The 26,687-nt window shown below is 35.2% G+C and overlaps 1 protein-coding gene and 2 long non-coding RNA genes across 5 annotated transcripts in view; 2 read left to right on the forward strand and 1 right to left on the reverse strand.

Moving 5' to 3' along the window:
• The first annotated feature begins 11,362 nt into the window (after positions 1–11,362).
• On the forward strand, positions 11,363–12,961 carry LOC149503448 (uncharacterized). 2 transcript variants are annotated; one of them, XR_016323015.1, is made up of 3 exons: positions 11,363–11,929; positions 12,172–12,323; positions 12,684–12,961. It is a non-coding gene; the product is annotated as an uncharacterized LOC149503448 (long non-coding RNA). The 2 variants fall into 2 exon arrangements; XR_016323014.1 differs by lacking the exon at positions 11,363–11,929 and having other exon boundaries at positions 11,936–12,323.
• On the reverse strand, positions 12,959–14,325 carry LOC149503449 (uncharacterized). 2 transcript variants are annotated; one of them, XR_016323018.1, is made up of 2 exons: positions 13,479–14,325; positions 12,959–13,369 (listed from the first exon to the last, which is right to left on the reverse strand). It is a non-coding gene; the product is annotated as an uncharacterized LOC149503449 (long non-coding RNA). The 2 variants fall into 2 exon arrangements; XR_016323016.1 differs by having other exon boundaries at positions 13,474–14,325.
• A 4,179-nt stretch (positions 14,326–18,504) lies between these two features.
• LanB2 (laminin subunit gamma-1) overlaps positions 18,505–26,687 on the forward strand; it is a 35,090-nt gene continuing 26,907 nt past the window's right edge. The window contains exons 1-6 of the mRNA XM_028179674.2: positions 18,505–18,693; positions 24,074–24,192; positions 24,493–24,641; positions 24,760–24,877; positions 25,691–25,874; positions 26,406–26,611. Coding sequence (XP_028035475.2) covers positions 18,565–18,693; positions 24,074–24,192; positions 24,493–24,641; positions 24,760–24,877; positions 25,691–25,874; positions 26,406–26,611 — 905 coding nt within the window. The 5' untranslated portion in view covers positions 18,505–18,564. The remainder of the gene's footprint in view (positions 18,694–24,073; positions 24,193–24,492; positions 24,642–24,759; positions 24,878–25,690; positions 25,875–26,405; positions 26,612–26,687) is intronic.

Here is a 26,687-nt window from a genome sequence, read left to right on the forward strand (position 1 = left end):
TTCAAACTGAAACGCATTACTACTTCACGGCAGAAATAAGCAGAGTGGTGGTACCTACCCGTGCGGACTCACAAGACGTCCTACCACCAGCAAATATTAAAAAAGGCAAATAAGAATCATGGATTGAGGTTTGAAGGATGGGTCTACCGCTATAGAATACTGTATTGCTTAGATGAGTGAATGAGCCCACGGAATTTCTTTTGGTAGCTAGTTACCAGAAACCTAAGTTAACAACATGTTATGAAATATCACCGCCCATCTTGAGATTAAAGTCTGGATTGAATTATATAACGACTATCCTACCCTTTAATCCGGAACACGTAACTGCTTCGCAGTGGGAACCGAAACGGAATCAAGCAGGATCGTGGTACCTATAGGTGTGAGGTTATAAATCTAGCACCAATTAAGATACATAAATTATTAATATAATAATTTTCTTCGGCATAGACGTCCAGATAGAAAGGTGCGTTACTTGATATTACTCGTAAAAGGTTATTACACGACAACATGAATGAGGGCATAAAATGGACGGCCCCATGTTGAAACGTGTTGTTTTTGAATTGAAAATTAAATTAGAATCTTCAATAGCATTGGAATGTCGTGACAAGACGTCATCGACATAGAGATTCAGTGACTTTGACGCTGATTAACTTGAAGGAACAGACAGGGTTGACAGTAAAGAAAATTTTGAATATTAAATAATATAATATTTTATTATTTTATTTTATTTACTATATTAATATAATATTTTAACTTATACCATGCACCCCACGCTTTTTTACAATAAAATATTTTTTTCTTACACTATTTTTAATTCAAATTTATTTTCTATTTTTTAGTTGGATTTTCTATAAAAGCGTATTTTGTTAGTTTTTTAAACTATTATTTATTTTTCATTTTTTAGTTGAATTTCACTTTTATAATTTTTTTTTTTAATTTGGTATCTTCATTGTTTCTTAATAAGTATACCAAATTTCGAGTTCAAAATCGGGGTCAAAAGTTCAGGGTCAAAATCATGTTCAAAGATTCCGTTACAAACATATATACATACATCTGAAGCTAATAAGAGCGTATTAAAAATTAAATATAATTCATAAATTATGAAAACGAAAAAAAAAAAAAAATTATTCCCACTGAACGAGACGAACATAAGATTTATTTAATGGTAATTGGTTACCGTCGCACATGGACGTCAGCGATGTTAGAAGCACAGCTAAGTTGCTGTCTAGCGATAGTTCCTAAAATTTCTATTCACTCACTTAATTGGTGAGGACACTAGATTTTTTATGCGTTTTCGTACCCGACCCTGTGGATCGAATGGTAAACAGTCGATGTCGCCCTAAGCAAGTCATTTCGGTTCCTCCCGATCCATTAATGGTGCTTTTAGGTACCTCAAGCATTGGTCAAATGAATTTCCTTCGCAGAATTTACCACCGGATCGGAACGCAACCTACTGAGAAGATCCGGTGAGAAACTCAGTGGGCTGTGTCTGTGGGTTACTTCACTCGTCGAGCCTCTCACACGATAACCGGTCTTGCGCAGCATACATTCAGCGGATTTTTACTATTATTATTTATTTATTTTGTATGAGAGTGCCTGCTGAAATTATTAAAGTGATTCCGAGCACTCGCCTGGTTAAATTCTCTGAATTCGTGCTGATATGTTGAACCCAACCACCGACATATATTTTCGTGTTTTATTTCACCGAAACGAGCCATGGATAGATTTCTTGATAAAATTACTGAGGAAATCCTAATCCTAAATAGAAAGGGCAGGAAAATCATTATATTTTTTTAAATAAACTTTTCCCCAAATGCAAATACATGTACGTAATAGGTTTCGTTTCTTTATAATGTTAATACTTTTATAGCGTAATAAATGTAAAAGAAATTCAGTGGATTTAAATTTTTATTTGGTGCGTGCGACATCCCTATGCACTCATTTCGTGATTAGCACTCCACCCCCAGCGTTAGGTTGCAGCATTTTAATTAACGACAGATTTCTACAAATTTATCTTGTTTTAAATAACTTAAACGTTATTTATATTAATTAAAAAAAGGTTAGCGGCTTGCCAACTTTAAATTTAAAAACGTAATTTTTTTCTGAAAACAAAATTTGTTGTTTTTACTGTTGTGTTACTGATTCCTTAAATGTCATCATTAAATACGATCGATCATAATTATTTATGTTTTACCAAGCTTTTTTGCAAGCTTCGGTGGGAAGACGTTTGGCTTTGCCTATGGCATTCCTAATGTCCATTAACATTAGCGAACGCTCATTATCAAGCGGGCCTTATGTTCGTCTATTATTTTCGTATATTTATGAATTTGGCAGATCTGTAGCAATAAATACTTAATATATAGGTACATATTCGTAAACTAGAGATCATATGACAAATTTTCACTTATACGTAACTGAATTGTTGGTAATGAGATTGGTTAATAATAAGCGCGCATAGGGTCGATAGATTAAACAAATTATTTAAAACTTTCAAAATCCTAAATTAATCTAATTTGAATGTCAGAATTTGTCTGAGCTAACTAACGGGGTGACTATCAACTGTGAGGCGAGCCTGGCTTCAGAAGGAGAGTTGGCCTAGTTTAGAAGTTGAAGTTTGCCTTTCGTCTATGATTCGGCTTTCGGCTAGGGTATCTAACTACTTACCTACTGACTTTTCTATAATATTCGCCCATAATCAATTTTAAATAAATCTCGTTTTTATTTCGCGACATTTCAGATGCTTACTATAACCAGAAGTGTTTTAAAAAAAAAAAAAAGAAAGTAATATAAGTAATACATATAATGATTTGAATTTAACGAGTTCATAACTACAAAGTAATTATGTTTGACAATTTTGAAAGTTGTAAAAAAAAGATAATATTATTTCACATCCACAATAGATAGAAAGTCTTTAATTCATTTACGTATTATACATATTTCCCATTGCAATTTCTCTTTAAGAGTAATGCAAATTAAAATTATTTATCTTCATAATATATGTATGTATATTTTTTTGTTTGCTCTGTACGTTTTACTTGTACCGATCTAGATCAAGGAAAATGTATATCGACGCTTGAAAGGCAAACGTGACTAAGCGGCAATGCGTGAACTTTACAGTAGAATAAATTAAAGTTGAAATACCTGAAAAAAAATCTATTTTAACGAATCTAGCTGTAGGATTGAAATAAATTTAATAGACCTAGAAATATATATTTTTTGCGCATCGAATATGGTTATTGCCTATCATTTATATACAAAGCAGTTATTGTCGCTTAGTCACGTTTGCCTTTCAAGCGTCGATATGTATGTACCTAATAAAATATGATTCTGTACGTACCCATTGCTAAAGGTCATTCAATTTTCAGGTTACGTAAAGCTAGTGTTACATTTCGTCAATTAGCGGCACCCCGCCGCGCCTATTGGCTCGTAATTAATGCATTATGATTTAAAAAAATAACACCAGCCCCGAAAACACAGTGTTTGCTTAAGCGATTCGGTAATTGTGTATCGGTAATTTTAGGTAGTGAGATGACGTATGTATCTTGAATTCTCATTAGAGTTGATAGACGCATTGGCTCACGTGTTGTAAGCTTAAAAGAGCTAGCAGATACAATAAGCTGAATGAGTCTTATCTTATGTCGAGGTCACAACTTTTTTCTTCTTCTTCTTTATTCTTTCAATTTTATTGCCCCAAAATATATTACGTAAATAACTAGAATCGTCATAAATACTGCTACATAAAAAAAATTTTTTTTTCAACTTTTATTTATATTTTGAATTTGGAAAACGTATATTATTTTAAAAACTTCTTTCGATTTCGCGCCGTTTCAAATATTTCTTGGTGTTCATTATCAGATTACAATATGAAAAGGGGCGTTAAAGAAAATAGGATTACAGTGATCGCCTTGCACAAAGTGGGTATGGAGCCGTCGGTCATATTTCAGACACTTCAAAAGCTTATTATCAGCTGGATGTTCATATATCGTACTATCAACAGATGTAACAACACTTCGTCTGTCGAAGATCAGAAAAGATCGGGGCGGCCGCGCGTTGTTAGAACTACAAAGACTGTTAATGCTGATAAAGCTAGAATTCGTCGAAACCCCATCAGGAAGTAAAAAATGTTATCGCGAGAAACGAAGATTTCTGCTAGAACTCTGTCGCGTTTTATAAAACAAGACCCGAAGCTCGATGCTTATCGTCGATATACAGGTAAATCAATCTTTACAATTAAAAAGAGTGGATCGATCAACACGCCTTCTGTCGCTATACGCAGGTGAAAGGCACAGAAATATCCACTTTACCAATGAAAAAATGTTCACGATTGAAGAACACTACAATAAGCAAAGTGATAAAGTGTACGCTCACAGTTATAAAGAAGCTACTCAAGTGGTCGGAAAGGTACAACGTGGTCATCATCCTGCGTCAGTGATGGTTTGTTGGGGCGTGTCTTATCAAGGAGTCACAAAACTAAATTTTTGTGAATAAGGAATGAAAACTCCAGTCAAAGTGTATCAAGATACATGCAGTCTTGGATCATGTTAAGTATTCATAAGTCGTTCATTCGTGTGAATGACGACATGAGAGAAAGAGGAGTGAGTGTTGAGATGACGGCTGATAGAAGAGAACGGAAGAGAATAAATAGTTGTCGGCACGACCTTATCCCACCTGGTGGGATAAGGTGGAGAAAAAAGAAGTTCTCTTTTCGGCGGATTGTCGATGAATTATTTTATTTTCCCTACCTATTCGCCGGCAGTTTAGGGGGCTATTCCAGCCACGCGCGGATGGGTAGGTGAGCTCACGGGCTCAACCTGAGAGAATTTGCCAACACTAGCCCTAGCAAGAGCAGTGCTTCGCTGAACCTACCACCGGATTGGAATCGCGACCTATTGAGAAGATCCGGCGAGAACCTCAGTGGGCTTGTGGTTATTAATATGTTTGTTGAGCATATCTTCCCGCCAATGCTCACGTTACGAGATCCAGACACGGCATCTCTCTTATTAATCATTAATTAAAATCGTTCATTTCAAAAGCCACTCCATAAATGTACATAGAATCATGTATATATTATTAAAATTACCATTTAAATATCATCAATTAAAATAAATAAAAGCTGTAAGTGATTAAAGATAGTAGATAGAAGATAGAAGAGTGAAGAAAGATCGTAGCCTAAATTTGTTTGTTAAAAGTCCTGAATTATCGGGCAGGCCAGATTGTTATTCCTAATTGAAATATTAGTTGAGAATCATACTCGTACATGTTTATTGTTAACTCAATTAAATACGCAATTTGTACTATGAAAAAATAATGTAATGGAATTACCATTGGTGTCAACTCCATTTTGGCTTCGCCTGAGAGCTTCGGCCGAGCCTCCAGCTTCAGAATACCACGCTCTTTGCCCTGTAATGGAAAATCTTCATAAGGATTAAGTGAAACAAAGTTGATATTTACATAGCAACTAAATAAATTTTATTCAAAACCATCAATACGGCTTAATCAACAGCAGTCAGTGAAACTTAAGAAAAAGAGCGCACTAAGGTATACGGTACCTTTTAGTTTTGTCGGTTTAAATACTGTTAGTTTATTAATACCCAACTGATAATACAATCGTTGTTATTACTGGTGGTAGGACCTCTTGTGAGTCCGCACGGGTAGGTACCACCGCCCCGCCTATTTCTGCCGTGAAGCAGTAATGCGTTTCAGTTTGAAGGGTGGGGCAGCCGTTGTAACTATACTGAGACCTTAGAACTTCTATCTCGAGGTGTGTGGCGCGTTTACGTTGTAGATGTCTATGGGTTCCAGTAACCACTTAACACCGGGTGGGCTGTGAGCTCGTCCACACACCTAGGCAATAAAAAAAAAATCGGCATATTTGTTCATGGAATACTAACTTTATATTATTATTAGGATTATTATTATTATTCACAGCGTTTACTTCCGTGTTTGCTGTCTTTAAAAACTGTAAAAAATAGCGTGTCTGAGTAAAGATAACGTTTACCCGAAATTATTTTATCTTCGACTAAATTCACCAATAAAAGGGTGCCTTTGAAATACTTAAACAGCATTGTATAATAATTTTAAGGACGCCTGTGATGTATTATATAAAAACGAAAAATTGTTGTATTGCATCGTTTATTTTTTATTTTTTCATTAAGTCACGCGAACATCCCTCCGATGAATTGTCACATTAAAACAATGTATAAAATTGTATTCCGATAATCTGTATATTAGAATTTCGGCTATCAATGAAGACAGTAGTAGATTTGCTTAAAAGAACAGGAAGCTGATTACGATTTCAAAATTCAAAACAAGTCCCATTAAGTTTTTGCCTATTAACTTGTCACTTTATTAACTAGTTAGGAATACCTTAGCGTCCATGGTGTGTCAGGACCGGTGGACACATCCAAACTGCCACAGCAACTGGTGCTGAGAGCTGAATGGCAGTCGCGTGTGACTACACCCTCAGGGAGAACAGCACAACTACAATAATTCGAATTGTCGCGTTTTATACAAGGAGGCTCGTACCTCGGGGACCATACCGTGATAATATCACGAATTATCCGAACTATTAATTTGATTAACGTGGCGTGTAATACAATCCTTTTTGTTGTAGATTATTCATTAAATCGAGGACGTATTTCTGTGAAGGTTGAAATAACATTTACTTACTCTGTTGTTAAAAGGAAACTAAGTTTGATCGTTTTTAGATGTAGCTTTGCATGTCGCTATATAGACAGTAAAATGTTTATTCCTTATTCGTCTTCTGGTCCTTATCTGACATCATGTGGGTCGGCGCAAAATGTCCTCTTTTTCCATTCATGCACCTATGCTTTTCTCTCATATATTATTACCTATTTCGGTAAAATATTGACGTGTTCTTTAAAGAAATTCTGTTCATGATATCCGCTACACAAAATCACATCACAAATAAATTTGGGCCTTCCTAATGAGACTTACGTAAATGTGCCGTATTGTCAATATGTACGGGGAGTATGTTTTATTTATTTATTTTAAATACACAATAGTCTTTTCTTTTGTGTTCAATTCAGTTCAACAACTTAATACCCCGAGTATTCTCACATGTAATCCGAAGACAAAAACAACGAAAATTTTGTGATTTCCTGAGTTGTGGCAGTTTAGCAACAGGTCCAGTAGTAATTAGTGAGTGGAAAATGCGCGGCGGCTGTTAAAAGGGGTGAGACGACGCGGCTCAACTTACAGCTCTATCCACTTAGATCGAATTAAAATCTGGTTTGCGTCTAGAAACTTTAAAATCAACTTTAAATACCTAGGTTTTAAAGCAGGCGCCTATTAAGACTCCTGTTAGATACCGTGGACGAATAAGCACCGGACAATTGCAAAGTAAATCATCATTATCCTGCCCTTCTCCCAGTCACCTGGGGTCGGCGCAACATGTTTTCTCCTTCCATACTCTTCTATCATATACCATTTCTTCGCTCACTCCCCTCCTACCCATATCGTCTTTCACACAATCCATCCATTTCTTCTTAGGTCTACCTCTTCCTCTAAATCCTTCCACATTCATAGTTAACACTCTCTTAACAACCTCATTTTCATTCCGTCTCATCACATGTCCATACCAACCCAAACGTGTACTCCTCAGCTTCTCTGTCACAGGTGCCACTTTCAGACTTCCTCTAACATATTCATTCCGTATTCTATCCATTCTCGTTACTCCACACATCCATCGCAACATTCGCATCTCTGCTGCATGCAATCGCCTTTCATCCGCCACTTTCGTTGTCCAACAAGCACAAGTACAATTGCAAAGTAAATATTTCCTCGAATCGACAAGACAAACAGTTGAAAATGCATTTTCATTAACTACTGATTTCCTATTATATTCCTTAAGAGCTAAGCAAGGCGGTTAATTTTTGTTTGTAATCGAATTCAGCCCGATCAGAACGCAGCGATAAAGATACGTCTGCTAATCACGTGAGAATGAATTCCCGAGAATTTTATCGAATTAAGACCTACATACATAAAACTGTATCTTTTGATGATGTTCCTAAATATAGATAGGACGGAAGTATTTTCGGGTGCCACGAGCTGATAATCGGGTTCAAGGACCTCTGTTGACGTTAACACTTTAATCTTTTGTTTTAACTTTCTCGAGAACGGAGATTGTGTTTAATGAAATCATTAAAAGAGGAATGGCTAAAACTGCGCGCTTTAGAATATTTTAATAGATATATTGAGTTAGTTTCTTATGTTAGTTCGTTAGTAGCTAACGTTACTCGTAGAACTCGGCAAAGAGTTCGACGTGCAAGCTACCTCATGCGTTAGTCCGCCGAGTTTCCGATCCGGTAGTAGATTCATTCGCGAAGCAGCTGCTCTTGAGTTGTTAGGTCTTCTTAGAGGCGCTCGGGCAACTGTTAGCAAATCCCACCCCTCTTGGCACAGCCTTTGCTTGCCCACTTGTCCTAGTGAAACTGAAAAGGCTTCCGGGCCACCAGTAATCTCTCAAGCATAAAAAGCTAACGTGTGTATCGATATTATGATATAGGCGTATTTGGATTTCGAACCCGCATGAGTATCCCGCTGTCATATATTCGGAGTAATTATGCTTTGTAGCTTTTTTTTATTGCCCTTGTATTGCCATTCCCCTGTGCCCTTGCAGACGAGCATACGGCCCACCTGATGGTGAATGGCTACCGCCGCGCATGGACGTCAGAAATGCCAGGGGAAGAGTCAAGCCGCTGCCTACCGTTAAGTACTTTCCACAAGCCTCGTCTGAAGAAAGACATGTCATTGCGCTCGGGAAATATCATGGAGGAGAGCTCATTACAACGCCGGATTTGGATGGACGCAGTGGCTATAGGTAATATGGATGAACTCGAGATGTAGTAAAAACGAGATGATAGGATCATCTCAAGCAATTCCTCAGAGCACTTCCTATGGAACAAATTGTACAAAATGTAGAGAGAAATAAAGTCCTTCCGCAGACCTAGAGGTTCCAAGCGATCCGTGAGAATGGGTTTAAGGCTTAAAGGATGGTACACTCGTTATACTATACATATGTGATTTCGACATCGAGTTTCAAGTTGAGCAGCGACATTCAAATTGCGAAGGCAATAGGGTCCAAAATCCGCTAAAAATCACATGAGCTCTGAGTTCTCCTCGATTGCCCAGCTTAGCTATTAAAAAAAACACTAGTTTTAGAATTACGTAATCTAAACATCTGCAGACCACGTTTTCGGTTAATGTTTAATGAATTTTGCTTAGACAATAATAATTAGCACACAGACTTGTGTATCTTTTTTGATATAATAAATATTTGTTTAGAATGACATATCTATACTAATATACAAATCTACAGTGGTTTTTACGGATGTTCCGTTATGACTACTGAACCATGCATCCGATTGACTTGAAACTTGGTATCCATGTAGAAAATACATGTACTTAATGGAGAGGCTAATATTTATATGAGTCTTGGCCTCCCTAATAATAATGACAATACATAATAATGTTAATTTTAAATGCCCAGCGAAGTAGGCGAGTACATACGGCTAGTTGATTCATAATATTACTTACTTTCATACATAAGATATGGTTTTAGATTGATATGGTTTTGGGTAGTTAAAAATATGATATATTCGTTACAGTTACAAGAAAATTGAGAATTCAATTTCGTGTCTCGAGGAAAAGGTAGCGGCTATTACATCTTGAGGTTCGATTCCCTTATACGACCGCGATGGGGCAACGCAAAGTCATCGTCGCCCGAAACATAATACATATCTTGTCGGTTCCCCGGATTCACTCTTGGTGCTTTCAGGTACTTGCTCGTCGAACTCGTCGATTATGACGAAGAGTTCGACGAGCGAACTAAGCTATAGACACAGCCTACTGAGTTTCTCGCCGGATCTTCTCACTGAGTCGCGATTTCGAACCGGTGGTAGCACCGGAAGCAGCGATGCACTACTCTTCCTGGGGCTAGTGTTAGCAAATTCTCTCAGGTTGAGCCCGTGAGCTCACCTACCCCGTCCGGGCGTAGCTGGAATAGCCCCTTAGGCTACCAGCGAAAAGGTAGAAAAAAAAGAAAAAAAAAGTTCAATTCTGAAGGCTCCGGTAAAATTAAAAGAACACCTTTGTTTATATTTAGAGGCCTTTTGTATTAAATAATATAAATATATAAAAAAAATCTTTCGACGAATAATAATAATTCGTTTAGAGTTATGCAACTATTTCGTTCTGAGCTATTCTGGCAGATTCCACATCTAGGTACGCACGTACTTAGCACATGTTCCCAGACGATAGAGGAAGAACAAATGTGTGCACAATTCTATTTTCAAGTTGAAAGGTAACAGTTGAATCGTCCACGTCATATCTCAGGGTACGAAACGCTATTGTATTGTGATACTACAGAATGTGTTATAGATGTTCTAATAAAAACCTAACAGTAATCGTTGTACGCAATTCTGTATTAGATAAAAACAAAATTAGTTCTAATCAAAACCTTCATTATATATATAAATATATATGTGTGTGTGTGTGTGTGTGTGTGTGTGTGTGTATAGGCAATGCAATAAGAATAATACCAAAATTTAAACTAATATAAATAATAATTAAAAAACATCACGCAATAGTCAAATACTATAAATTCGGTAATTTAATAATCATTTTGTAGTTGACGATTACTGAAAAAACGTAGTGATAAATTTGAAGGGCAGTTATTGAAGGTTATGATTAGAACTGATTTTGTTTTTATGTAATACTTGCTGAGTCCCGCGATGTTACCCGCGGTTATTGTCGTACCGCGGGTAACGCTGCGGGGCGAAGCTAGTCTAAAAATAACCTAAGTTACTCCTTATAACATCAGCTACCTATCAGTGAAAGTCCCGTTAAAATCGGTCCAGCCGTTCCAGCGATTAGCCGGAACAAACTGACAGACAGACAAACAGACATACAGACAAAAAAAAAATGTTTTTTGGTATATGTACTTTGTATACATTTAACGACCGTCTGGTGCAGTGGTAAGTGACATGGTCACTACACAAGGGGGTCGCGGGTTCGAATCCCGCCAAGGGAAGATGTTTGTATGATAGATATATAATGTATTTTCCAGGGTTATGGATGTATATTATATATATAATATGTATGTGTATAATAAAATTCTTACATTTATTTCCGTTATCTTTTACCCTAACACAAGTTCTTTGCGAACTTAGCACGGGACCAGTTAACGTGGTGTGATTCTTTTTAAAAAAATAAAATAAATACATACCTACTTACGAATTTAGTAAAAAGTGGTTATTTTATTACTACAAACAGACACTCCAATTTTATTTCTTTGTATAGACATAGAATTGCATACAACGTGGAACACAAAACTATGTCTCTAACGGCCGTTTTCAATAACCTATCTATCCCTAGTTTCGGTTACTAAAGATAGACAAATCTATATTTTTGTCCTTACTTACGTTCCAATAACCTATCGACGGGCAGCAGTTCCTATCGGATTTATCTATCCATCGTCGGGAGGACGGATAGCCTGCTAAAGATAGAACGCTCATACAAATCGTGCTTACTTCCGTTTCAATATGAGTTTTAAGTAACTCTCCGGTAGGCGGCGCTATCTCTAGTATGGGCATTCGCTTATCTGTCAAAATCGGCCGGTTACATGTTTATCTTTCGAAAGTAAATCGCTATAATTTAATAATTGTTTCTCTTCATATTGGCATATTGTAGCAGTGATGATAGTGATATGGAATTATTTCAAATGATAATGGATTGTGATGCAGATAGTGATAGTGAGGCCGATATCATATGGTTAGGAAAATAAAGATCGTCTGAATTACATGACGAAGATCAATAATTACGAATTTGACTATAGATTTCTGAGCAAAGGTGTTGTGAATGAATTGATTAATTTAATGAGACCATATTTGAGTGTAACGTCAAAAAGGTAAGATAAATTTTAACTATAAAAGTACTCGTTATTACAACTTATATTTGTTTATAGCAATAGCAAAATTATACCTAATTTTTGTTGTGTTACAAAATCACACTCAACAGGAATTCTATAATACTGCTGGATTCCCATGGTGCCCTAAATGACATTCATATACTAATACAATAACCTGGTAGGCTATTTACCTTCATTCTTATTACACACTGATACCTCTACATTTTATATTTGTGTTACAGATTCAAATATAGGAGAGGAATTTAGAAATAGAAAAAGAGTATTTTGAATGTGTAATTTGTGTGCAATGCATCATTGATGTTTCAAAATGTTGTTGCTTGATGGCCTGGGTCTACTCATGATACAACTATAATTAACCATTCCGATTGAAAAGGTATTTCTTATTTATATTACCTTATTTATATTATTATTATTATATTTTTATTTATTTATATTATATATTTAGGTGTTTATATGAATTTAATATTACACTATTATAATAAATTATCTACATATCAAGAGAACATTGATAACAAGGTGGACTTGGAAATTGCTATTTGCTTGCCGATAGAGGCTATCCCCACAACCCTATCTTTTAACGTGATTAATTAACCCACATACTCAATCGGAACGATTTAAAATGAATCACATATTAAAACAAGAAATACTATAGAGAGGTAATCTGTTTTTTTTAGTTAAGAGCTTGTTATACTGTATTGTAAAATAATTTAAGCGAATAATGTATAATTTTCAGATGCATTGGTGTTTGTAAAAGAAGACTCCCTGTATATCATTGAAAAGTAGATTAAAACTAGAAAATATGCAAGCTGTTATTATAGCTGCCATGCTGCATAATATCGTCAGAAGTATGAATTTAGAAGAATTAGAATCAGAAATTTCAGTCGCAGATACATTACAGGAAAATAATATAATTGTTCGTAACAATTTTTCAAAACTTACATCTGAAATACAACTATGTACTTATAAATAATTGCTTCCAAAGATAATTTATAAAATAAACTCCAAAGATAATTTGACTATTTTTTATTTTCCAAAATGATAATTACATGGTAGTTAGTACATGCAAGATATTTAATTTAGAATTTGTACATATACTTAAAAAACTATCTAACATAAAATTATTATTGCCTACTTAATTTATGAAATTTAATATTCCTTTTAAGTAATTTTTATTTTTTTAAATTATCTAAATATAACTTAACTTTTGCTACAACAATCTCCTTTTCTTTATTTTCCAAGTCAAGTCTCTTTTTTGCTATTAGATATTCTGCTAATGCATTGTCCCTATGCTAGCCTTGCATTTCTTTTCTTCCATCTTGTTTCCGCTTGGCTGTAAAAGTGTTAAAAATATTATATGTGACCTACAACAATGTGCATGCTTTATCCAAAATTTCATCTGCAATCCTTACCACCTCCAGCCTGTAACAAAGAGCATAATTATTTCAAATACTACGGCAACCTGAAGAAAAAATCATGTTTATCAATGTGTTATTAGAGACAAACAATCAACTAATTAAACTAACCTTACCAAGGTTGTTTCTTATGTTGCCGTAGCGTTCTTTAAGTTTTCCCATTTTAGTCGAAGCTGCGATGGAGTTCGTGGGAAACGACGAATCGACGAATTAAAATCATTTACAAGGGTTTTTGTGGCATTTGTTGCCTTATTATTGAAATGTTTTTTCGCCGCCACAAGTTCTGCTAGAATCATCGTCTCATCTTTTGTCATGGCTGCTGCCTTTCTTGACTGAAAAAGATATATTTTCTAAACTTGAACTCAAAGTTTTCAAAGTAAAATTATTATTATCAATGTAGTTCATAGATACTTACAGAATTCATTTTATTTCACTGTAGCTCTTTAATTATAAACACACTTAGAATTATAAACGAAAGTTTTAAAGCGTTTTGGAGGTAAGTCATCATCTAATATAGTAGGTAAACAATAGAAAAACAAACAAATGAAACTGATCACTGCTTATTGGCAAACGGACTGTCAAAACGTTTCGTTTCATAATTTCGACTAGGATAAAAATAGCAATACGTCCAATTTAAAAAAATCTACATATGTTTTTATTACTTTTTGTTATAAACAAATGTGTTTATGATAGTCTACAATATGCTGGTTAAATTATAGTTATAATTTAGAATAAAATAAAATAAGTCTTGATCCTGATGTTGTTTCGTATTTGTAGTAGAACGAAACGTATCAAGAGGCTCGGATAAATCGGAGGGAAGAAGCTATCTACTGTTGGTTAAAGAGAGATAGCACTTATCCGTGATTGTGAAACGCAAACTAAGGATAGATACGCTCTTGCTGATATTCGGAGATAGCTATCTATCCGAAAACTCAGATACGTTATTGAAAACGGCCGTAAGTAGACTCTATATCTGCCTATAATATACCTATGCATTAAGCTACAATTAAATCTTAGAAATGTAATTAATATACATGATACTGTGATATTAGAATTATACGCAGTTAGCGCAGACCTATATATAGTTGTGAATAGTTGTGATAAATTTAATCACCGAAAAAAATATTCCTTCGATGTCACTAAAATTTTGCTCAGCTAGTAATTTTTGACTAATACTTCGACAAACAAACATAAATAGGCAATGCAGCAATTATTAGGAGTTATAGACATTACAAGTAAAATACAATGAGATAAACTGAAACTGAACTGATTAAATTGTAATTTCAATAAAAACACTCCGATATTATAAACTCAAATACGTTTGACGCCGCTTTTGTTTTTGGTAAAAAAAAAACATTACAATAAAATATTTCAGGAGCCTCGCTTATCTATTAAGCAGTGTGTATTTTTTTCCGGATAGTCGCAAGATCTTTTGTATCAGGTCGAACAAGTCACGGGAAGCTCAAAGCTCCCGTGCGAGAGAGACGAATGTTTGAGTGTGAATGAAACAAGTGTAGTCGTGACCTAATGCACTCGGTTACACAGAGGCTTAGTCATGTGCTCGCTAGGCAAAGGAAGTAATCTACATTCGACAGATAGCACTGCGATTTACGGGAAAACTAAATTAGTGTAGTTTGATAAAGTAAAAAAAATATTCTATTCGTCAATTTGCATTCATTGATTATTAAGTTTAACTTAGATTTTGTGTTTTCAAAAAACAGTAATATATTTGAAATATGTATTGGAAAGTTTATATTTGAAAATCCGAAAAAAGCATTTTTCAATCATCTTAAATATTTTATAATTAATGTGTTTGTAATAAATGTATATAAAATATAATGAGAACTTAATTCACGTGTAATAAATACTATTTCTTAATCTTAATTAAACTATACAATTCAATGTTTTAGACCCGAAGAGTATAATGAAGAAAACGATTTCCTATATTTTTTATTGTTAACCAACACATCGATTTTAGTTGAATAATTATAGTTATTTTGTGGACACACTCACCTGTATATCACTAAATAGAAACTGTCGCTATCCTATCGCATGTAAATACAAACGATCATTAAATAGCTGCGCTTATGCCTCATTTGAACAATTTTATAAACTAGTGGATAGCAACATGAACTAGTGTATATAGAAATAGAAGTCGCACGCTGGATGCGACAGAGCACGATTTATTTTCGATACAATGTACACGTGTAACTAATTAACACATGCTCACAATAATTTTAAGCTAATTTTAAGCTTTTTTTCTAATATTATATGGTTTCTTCTTCCACTTCTTCATACATCATTTCTTTTACTCTAAACATTTTTTTGGTTTCGATCAATATGTTCTTATATGTATACACTCATAATCTTATATGTAAATTATATATTTCAAAAATTTATTTCCATGGGAAAGCAGCTATAAGTTTTATAAATCAGCATAGGTTTTGTTCCGTAAATTATTTTAAAAGCAATTTAACAGAATAAATTTGGTGGTCGTGGCGCCGACGACCGCCAGTCCGGCGTCCCGAGGGGGAGAGTAATGGGAGAGATGTGCTCCGCACTAAACGCTTCACTTTCCTCCCTTTGCCTCTTCATGAGTTCTGTCTCATGCGAGGTTTGGACGTTGGTTGTTGAGCGACAGGATTCTTTAGTCAATTCGACTCTGACATGCTTCGCCCTCTATCCCCAGTGGAGGGCGGAAGTCCGGCGATTTCCTCCTAAAAAACAACAAAGAACAAAAAAGAAAGGTATTTGCGACATCAATTATAAACTTCTGTCGCATTCGTTGAATTCTTCAATCAACCACTGTTGTTTGAAATAAAACTTCAATTAATCGTTAAGTATGACGTATGTACATTAGTAGACAGTTCAACTTTGAAGTGCCAGTCTCAATATGAGTTGTTCCAGACGTAATACTCATTTGTTACAATGTTTCCATTATAACAAATAGAGATAACTTTCTTTCACGTTTTATTGCTAATCAGTAAATTACGAATTTATTATAATCACATCCGGCAAACATCTATAGTTGAACACTTCGATTATAATGTAAAATTCCTGCACTTGTATCATTAGATACCGCCATGCCTAAAGCTGCCGACACTCACGATACATTTCGATTTGAACGGTGGAAAGTCGTTATGCAACATTGAAACATCGACCTCAAGGATTCGTTCACACTGTGATAACTATGCAGAGCGATGGTCAGTAGCTAATATATAATAATAGTTAATACTAGATTAGCCGTGCGCCAAATAATGAAAACACGTGAAAATTAATTTTCTAATTTTAATTCATTATATTTTTTTTTAGTTTAGTTGCTCATTATCAAAGCCAGTGAGTACCGTTTTCTTGTCATGTACAAAATATTCTGTGACGCATCATCGCTTTAAGCACACCGTCGCCAACGAAAATAAAAATCCCCTCAATAGAACAGTTCTTGTACTATATCTTTGACAGTCGATAAACGAAACAGGCGGCAGATTAACACAAAAATAATAATTTGTAAATGTCTGATCCTTTATACGGTTCGTCGGTTTTTTCGTCGAAAAGTCGAGTTGGCGTTCTAACAGAAAACAAAAGCGCAGGCCTTTTCAGGTTTGTCTACAAAAAAAGGTCGGTAAGGGGCCACGTCTGTCCGACTGGCATAGAATAAATCCAGATCTGACTGTGTAATTCGAGCAACATAATTAAAAACAAAATAACTGATCTACTTATGTTACTTGAATAATATTAGCAATAATATTAGTAATAGTAATAGGAAATGGCAAAGTTTCGAACAACCTTAACAAACTTTCGTTATCCAGGTGGGTTAGGGGCTTGATAGAGAAGGCAGTAGTTATCCTCGATATCGCGCGTATTGTGAGGAGGTTTCTCACTCTGGAGTCTTAACTATTGGTGGATTGTGTTGTGACACCGCCATCAGCGGCAATCTATTCTAATAAAGTGTATTTAGAAAATTGTTATTTTAATATATATTTTAAAAATATTGTATAATTAATAAGATTTTAAATATATATAGAAATAGTAATAACATTAGTAATAATATTGCATGTTAGGCAACGTCTATCCAAATACTCTTCTTATGGTTGAGAATTATGTTGTTTGTGTGCTTTCATAATTCGACCTCACAGGTTTCTTGTACATTACCAACGTTCATGATCGTGTTCTGGGTGGTGCACAAGCTGTTTTTATATATTTATTTATGTTTAATAATGTGTTTTTAACCCTCGAAGGCTTTCGATTATTAACTTTGGTAAATTATCATAGATCTTTTTTTATTTACCTATAAAATAAAATTATTTAAACTAAAACTCAATTAGTGATAACCAAATCAAATTAAAATGTGAATTTTCGTTTCATATTATTATTCTACTCTATGGCATAGACGCGTGAACAAGCTCACTGCTCATCGGGGGTTCATTGTTTTATTTAATATTTTTTTTATTATTTTTTGCTTTAATTTGCGTTAATTGCTTTATTTAAAAATCCATGTTTCATTATTTCTAAGCTTTCATTAATATAATTTTGTTCGAAAATTGTATGCTAATAGTTGTAAAATGCGTTTTGAACACAAACATATTTTATATACCAAGCGTCGCGAATTAATAATTATTAATGAAGGCAACGTAACGTAAGTAAGGCTTTTAATTTTAGGTAGCACCATCCGGCCTATTTCAGTAATCGGCCAGTAATGCGTTTCGGCTTGAAGGGTGGGGCAACCATTTTAACTTTACTGAGACTTTAGAACTCATATCTCAATATGGGTGGCGGCATTTACGTTGTAGATATCTATGGGGTCCATCCACCAATCTATGCAATGAAAAAAACCTTTGCAAAACATAAATTAAATCACACGATAAAGTATTCCATTAATAGTTTAAAAAAAAACAATAAAGTTTTGTAATAAATCCTATTATAACACAATAAACGCCCTGTGAGTGTACTATCTCATTACGTTAACAGTTTTTTTTCCTACCTAAGCTGAGGGTCTTGAGAGGCTATTTCAGCGTAACCTTAACTAGGGTTTACAATGCAATTACAGTATGTTTATACGAAGCGTTTGCTTCTGAGAGACAAATGAGAGCACAGCTCCTACTGCGCGCTGACTTACTCTTTGCGCCAGTGTTGTGAAACGCTCGGAGCGTTAGTGCTTGGCCGACGAGCGTGTGAATCGACGTCGACTCCACGCGCTCCGACAAAATGGCGCGGCCGCTCATTTACACATATTTGCTCAGTATCTTGAGCGTAGCCGTGGCTCAGAATTATTACCAAACGCCGAGGGTCGGCTCTAAACGAGCCTCTTGTTATAAATCCGATGGAAAACCTCAAGTAAGTGGTCAGAGCTTTTACATTTATACTTGTGGTCGTCGCTCCGTGTGCTAAGCGTTTGTTTTTGTTTGCTGTCTTACTTGGTTCGAGGCAAACGCGGCCGAACTCAGATTCCGTTGTAGTCTCGGAATGCAAGCTTATGTATATCATTTCATAGTTATAACGTAAAACGCCTATCAACCAATGATATCTAGATTTATATATCATGTGTTTAAGTAGGTATTCTTTGCTTTCTAATTGAATTAAGGGCTTAGATTTTGGACCAGTCTTTTACTGTAACTAACGCATTTTATAGAGCTTTAGTTAAAGTTGTCAGGTGAGCTTTATTTAAGTGACGTAATCGTTCGCTTTTGATTTTTTCGTTCCAATGCTTTTAAATAGTGCACGTACATTTACTAAATTTAAAAGTTATAGGTTAATTTATAAATACACAATTTGAATTTCTGAAAAAGTTAAGCACTGTGCTTATTTAAAATTTAAAATTCAAGAATTTAACCGCATATTATAATAATATAGAGAAATAGATAATATAAAGAAATAGAGAATTTTATATCAAGCAAATTTTTTAACATATAAACGAATAATTATTATTTATACATTAAGTAAACATTTTAGTTCAATTTTATCATATTTTATCATCAACTTTAGTTAAAAGTTTTAACTAGTATGAGCATTATGAGGAAAATATTATAATATACTCGTATTGATTAAAAGAATCAACAGTATTACGTTCAATATTTAAAATTTTCAGCCACGAGGATATTAAATTGACGCGGGGAATTTTATTTGTAATCACCGCTGCCCAAGTGCGGCTCTGCAGTTACCCTGCAAAGTGATTGAACCCGCAAATTAGGCGCGTAATAGTTCGATTCGTGAACACATCTTTGGTGTTTGTTTTATAGAACGTACAAAAAAAAGTATGCTTATATCACAACGTCTTCTTTATTATCTACTTGTGCGCACCCGCAGGCTTCATTTTCATTCGCCATCGCCGGAGTAACTTTTCGCTCCATAACCATTTAATATTTTAAACTTAGTTATTGTTGCCATCCATACATTTTTTGGTTGATAATCGCGGAGGTTATCAAAAATATTTGTAAGTCCATTGATATGTAATGAGTTCGTTTACTCCCTCGCTTGTGGACGTTATCGGGAGGCCAACGGAACACTTATCAGTTCGCATCCGTTACAATTATACGAGAACTTAATTGTCGCACTGTAGAATAATTAATGTCCGAAATTGCGAAAGATTACGTTTTAGGATTTGTTTTAATTTTTAACAATTGCTTTTCAATCCTCTACTATAAATTTTATTTTATGATTGGCTGTGAAGTAACGAAAATTAACCTAAAGAAACTAATCTAGGGTCTAGGGCGGGACGATAACGTCTTTTGTCAGTTGACCAGATTGTAGCAATTATATATTGATCGCAATAATAATATAATATCAAGCGGATATCGATATCAGAGACCACCCAATGAGATAAATGAAAGTTTTTAACGTTACGTGAACGTTACTCGAAATATTTAACGTTTCCAGTCTTTAATAAAGCAAGCGCGATATCGCGAAGACGAAATTTATTTACGTCATAGGTGTGTTCCATTTAAAGTACTATATTTTAATAGGAATCATCGGTCTTGCTGCTAGATGCGTCCACGCATACGTCTATCGGCTGTGTGCGGTCTATCGCAATGCTTTTATAAAAAGCAAAACAGTCATCGTGTCTCTGATAATCAGGGGCACAATCAAGTCGCTGCATACCACCCAAGACTCTTTGCAAATCTCGTTCATAGAAGAATTGTCGCAGAAACTCTTAGGCTACGACCAACTAGTCGTTTGGAAAAGGCTACGATGACGTCATTTAATGATAAACCAGTGGTCCCCCAGTAGTCGAAATTCGTACAACTTATAATTAATCGAAATTATAAGTTGTACACTGTTATGATTCTGTTGTCAAAGACTATTTATACTTCTTTAATCACAGATTTTGCCAAGACTACACTTTAGACAAATATTAATAAAGACAAACCATAATTAATCTATCCTCAATTTGACCACATACTATAAGCAATAAGAAAAGATTGACAATAAACAAATAGTATGCATGCGTGTGTGTGTCAAATACAGGGTAGTGTGTGTTATGTTTGTTTTATTGATTTAATGTATTTTTTGTGTATAATTAAAAATAATTAACATTCTGCACTCCTTCTCTATTATTCTTTATAAGTGTGGGAAATTTCATACTCCTCCGTCCGCGCAATTTTCGTAAAAAGGGGTTCAAAGTTTTTTCTTTACGTATTAATATATTGATAAATGGTAGGTAATGAATTTTTCGTTACGTCAAGTCCTCTTCCAACTATGTATACCGAACATGAAATTTGACCGTAATCTAGGTTGTGAATTAAAAATGTTGACCCTATTTTTAGTGAGTGTTCTTATTGCTATCAATAAAGTCAAAGGATATGAAAGACGAGATGTAATTTAATCAAAGCGATAAAGCATAGGGTACTCGAAACATACTTATTTAAACATTTCCTTCTTAAACATTCCTTTATTTAATACTTGTTACTAATCAATATCTTAATCCGTGTTGTTGTAATAAAAACGCATCGACAACAAGGAAGCTCGTTCTCGTCAATTCCAGATGGTAGTTTTGCCGCCAAAATAGTGCTTCTATATTTAGTTGCTGCGTTAGTTAGGACGTTCACACCGGTCGGGGGGCTGTCCGCAAGTCTCGGTTGTTATGCTTGGCTGTACGTTCTGTAGATACCCTTCGCTTTACTAAAAATAAGACATTTCATTTAAAAAAAAAACAACGGAAACGAATACTCTTGTTTGCTTAGTGCGAGTTTTTTAACGTTCTCGATAGCGTAAAAGTTAACTCAAATTTGTATGCAGTTGGAACAGCGCCCCTTGCGAAAAACGTAGGCAAACGTTCCAACTCTTCCGACCTGACGACGAGAATTATCGACGAGAATCATCATTATATTTCCGAAGTTTCGGTCACTTTACGGTTTTCCTGGTCACGGACAATCGTAAAACAAATTTTAATTATAGCTACGACTCGAAAACCCAAAGAAAACGCTACAATGATGCTTCTAATGATAACATTAGAAACTTTTTTTTTATAATCACTATTAGGATTGCAAAGACAATTTATTTTTCATATAAACACTACCTAATGCGAATACTAAGAACACTTCTTGTCTATTTCTATTCGTTCGTAGGTTAATTTAAAAATTCTCAGAACTCTTTACAAGCAATACGATGCATCGTGTGCTTACAATACGAAATGATTAGTAGATAGATTGATAGATTATTATCAACATGTAGGTATTTAGTTCATCATCCATATAGGTATATTGTTTATAACATGAATCGTGAAGTATCATTTTATAGATGGATATGTAGTTGATATACATTTTTCTTTATTGCTTAGTTGGGTGGACGAGCTAACGGCCCACCTGGTGTTAAGTGGTTACTGGCCGCCACCGACCTTGAGATATGAGTTGTAAGGTCTCACTTATAACAGTACAACGGCTGCCCCGCCCTTCAAACCGAAACGCCTTACTGTTTCACGGCAGAAATAGGCAGTGGTGTCTACCCGTGCGGACTCACAAGAGATCCTACTACCAGTAAAATTTTAGATGTGATTAACAAAATTTTCATCGAGAATTTCCTTGCAACAAAAGAGATTGTAACATTCTACTATTATTATTGATCTCCTTTTTCTTGCTATTCTTCCTGGCCTCTATCTTTAGTATGCAAATTCTAGCACTAATTCAAACAATTTGCAAAGTTACAACCGTGTGATTCTTTCATCGTGGAAATTATGAATGGTCTTGATTAGTTGTAGAATAAAGTTGCCTAAAAAATAATCGACTCCCAATTTAAATTGTTAATTTTGTAAATTGTAAATTTTCTGTCGGGAGCGCTTAGTGTTATCCCTTCAATCCATCGTCCTATCCATCTCTGTCAAAAGGTAGACCAACTTTACTTCTCGAAAGCTGAAATAGGACCGGTAAGACAGCACAACTGAATTCTTATGTCTCAAGGGACGTGGCGGCTGTAACGTTGTGAGGTCTACTCCAGTCACCGCTTAAAATCACATAGACCGTGAGCTTGTTTATCGATCTATGCAAAAAGAAACTAAAGAAGCGTTTATTTCTAATGCGCTTTTATTAATTTCATACGTAGGTTAGTATGTAACGTAATCTTTATAAATCATTTTAACTCCTTCAAAACGTTGGATTAACTTGAAATTTGGCATACTTATCAAGGACTGATGAGCTGATGACTTATAAGCAGTTAGATCCGTTATTTGCGCCCTTCAGTCAAAACAACAAATTTATTTCAGTGCCTTCTTTTATTCACTTAGCAAATTGGAAACTATTGTATTTGCTTGAATGTGAATAATTAATTATATATATTGCTACTTAAACTAAAAAATAAAAAATATATAATAGCTTAAATAAAAACTAAAAAACACACTTTAATAGAAAACTCAATAAAAAATAAATAATAAATTTATTGTAAAAGTAGCGTGGAGTGCTTTTTTTAAGATAAATTATCCAAATGTTAATCCTTCTACTCATATCTGTCAATAAAATATTTATAACTATTGACACCATGGACCCCACGATTTTTTTACAATAAATTTATTTTCTATCTTTTACTGGGATTTTCTATAAAACCGTGTTTTTTAGTAGTTTTTTTTAATTCATTGTTTTCTTATAAGATCGCTGATACTTTTCGCTGATTCGATAGGATTGTCTTTTATACCTATATAATTGATATGTCTTCGTTTGAGTACATTCGTCATGCAGTATTGAGAATCTTGCATATTTTCATTCGAAGCATTCATTCAAGTGTCGTATGTGAGACTTAACACAATAAATGTACGTTTTCGAATTATTATTTATCAAATACATTTTTTTTCCTACCTATGCTGATAGATAGCCTTGAGAGGCGATATCAGCGTTACACTAGCGGGTAGGTGAGCTCTCGGGGCTCAAGCCGGATGTGTTGCTAACATTGGCGTTAGCAAGAGCAGTGCTTCGCAGAATCTACCACCGGATCGGAAACGCGACCCACTGAGAAGATCCGGCGGGAAACTCAGTGGGCCGTGTCTGAGGGTTAATTTACTCGTCGAGCCCTTCATCGCAAGTGACGGGTTCGACGAGAATTATGACCGGTGCTTGGCGTACCTAAAAGCACCGTTAGTGGATCGGGAGGATCCGAAATGACGTGTTTTGGGCGACGTCGACTGCTTTCCATTCTGTCCGCGGGAACGATGAGAGGGTTCTCGTGTCGTGCCGCTTTGTCGAAGTGGCTAAATGCATAAGATACCGTATTAATTACAAGTTATCTTTTGAAACAGAGATGCATACCAGAGTTCGAGAACGCCGCCTATTTGGTCCAGATGGAGGCGACCAACACCTGTGGAGACAACGGAGTAAAGTTATACTGTATACAGACATCAGCTGGGACGTCTACAAGGTACGGTGGGCTGTGTCTGTGGGTTAATTTACTCGTCGAGCCCTTCGTCACAAGCGACCGGTTCGGCGAGGACGGTGATCGGATGAACACCAGAGCTGGCTCTAAAATATCTCATCAGCGTCAACTTGAACTATTTACAAATGCTAAACAAATAAGAAAGCAACCGTTAAGCTTTCTAAAGTAACTTTAAAGGCATATCTTTTTCATGAAACTATTGAGCTATATTCTTTTGTTCTATAAAATTTGGAGCGAGAGAGATTTTCACTTCGGAGCGAGTCAAAATTATTTGAAATTTTTCAGGTCCTGTGACTACTGTCAACCAGGACAGTTCTCCAGCTATTACTTAACCGACCTTCATCACGAGCAGGACAACCAGACTTGGTGGCAGTCGGAGACAATGAAGGAAGGCATCCAGTACCCTAATCAAGTGAATTTGACCCTACATTTGGGTAAGTTTGCGAATTCTACGGGAAATATAAACTAATCATGAATAAATTTTAATTAGAAAGTTACTACTAATCTAAAGAAAAAAAATAAAATAAAAATTATTTATTTCGTTATCAACAGGCAAAGCGTATGATATTACATATGTCCGGATAGTGTTTTATTCGCCTCGACCTCAAAGTTTTGCAATTTACAAGAAGACTAACGAAGACAAAGTTTGGGAGCCATTCCAATATTTCAGGTAAATCAAATCAATAGGTTTTGTTTCAGCTTGTGTCTCATTGTTAGGTACACTTTTTAAATTATTAAATGTTCATATAAACTATACTACCAGTCCCAAAAAGAAGCCGTAACTCGAGGTGAATCTGTGAAATGATCTTAATCGAATTTTCTTAATTATATTTCATATTTCGCCAGTGTGACAATAGATTAAAAATGTAAATGTAAGTAAATTAAATTAACGCTATTTTTGTTATTCTATGCAAGATACAGGGATATAACTATTTGACTTCCATTTGGTGTAATCATTAAATGCTTGTGAAGTTAATTTATACAGCACAGTATAAGTTTGCCCCACTCTTCAAACGAGAACGAATGTCTGCTTACATAGGATAGTTGTATTCAGGCTGTTGCACAACACGCCCCACCAGTAAAAAAAGAGGGAAATAAGGGTGCGGCAGGAGAAAGGGTACTTTGGAGGGACAAGATAACAAAGAAGGGCATAAGTACTATTAAGAACTAGCTTTTGCCCGCGACTTCATCCGCGTGGGATAGTTACTTTGGCGTATAGCTACATATAGCTTAAGCTCTCAAAAAGGAAAAATACCCAGATTTTGGTCCTATTAGCCCTATTATTCTTAGCGTGATGTTATATGCGTGAGCCTATAGCCTTCCTCAATATATGAGCTATCTGATACTGAAAGAATTTTTCAAGTCGGACCAGTAGTTCCTGAGATTAGCGAGTTCAAACAAACAAAATCTTCAGGTTCAAGGTTTCTGTATACAAATTGGTTAATACTTACAACAAATTTAAAGTGCGTATTTATTTCTGTAGTGCCTCATGTCGAGAAACTTACGGAGTTGAAGAACAAAAAAGTGCTGAATTAGGTGCGGAAACTAGAGCCCTTTGTACCAGCGAATATTCAGATATATCTCCGTTATCCGGAGGCAACGTGCCGTTCTCGACGCTGGAGGGACGACCTTCGGCATATACGTTCGACAGCAGTCCCGAATTACAGGTATAATTATTGAAATGCTAATTTTAAATCGAAATTGTTGAAAATTTTTCTAATGTAACTGTGCCGGCTGGAGCTACGAGTAAGCTAAGCTTATTATGCATCTATATAGTAAGGTTACAATGTATTACGAAATCAGTCGCAGACAATGCGTCAACAAATATAGTCGCATTAAATATTGTAAATAACCTTGTAAATCAGTGTTCAGCAAAAGTGTACATACAGTATCTAATGATGAATAAATAATGTATATCTTAACTCATTTAAATCTGAACTTACTCTCTGACATTTAAAATACCTATAACCAAAATCTATTGATTATAGCATATTATGCTATATGCCAAATATAATAACGATTAGATTTACAAGAATATCTCTTAGAAGAATCTTTTATTTGATTAATACCCGTTATATTTAAATTTTATCTACCGATTTAATTATAGAAAGTCTTGAGATGATAATATTTACTAAAAAAAAATCAGCCTTAGATGATACAAGAGATATTAAGGCATCATTGTGTATTTCAATTCACAGGACTGGGTGACGGCGACCGACCTGCGTATCTCCCTCGACCGCCTCAATACCTTCGGTGACGAGATCTTCGGGGACGTCCAGGTCCTACAATCGTATTGGTACGCTATTGCTGACGTGGCTGTGGGCGCCAGGTGCAAATGCAACGGCCACGCATCAGTGTGCGATTCTCAACAGCAGCCTGACGGAACAAAGACCAGATCGTGCCGGTATGATGGAGAAATGGTTTATTTATTTCTCTTCTATTTATTCTTCTTGTCCTTATCCCACATTAAGTGGGTTCTT

Source organism: Bombyx mandarina, chromosome 01 (genome assembly GCF_030267445.1).
Source record: "Bombyx mandarina strain Sakado chromosome 01, ASM3026744v2".
NCBI classification, from domain to species: Eukaryota; Metazoa; Arthropoda; class Insecta; order Lepidoptera; family Bombycidae; genus Bombyx; species Bombyx mandarina.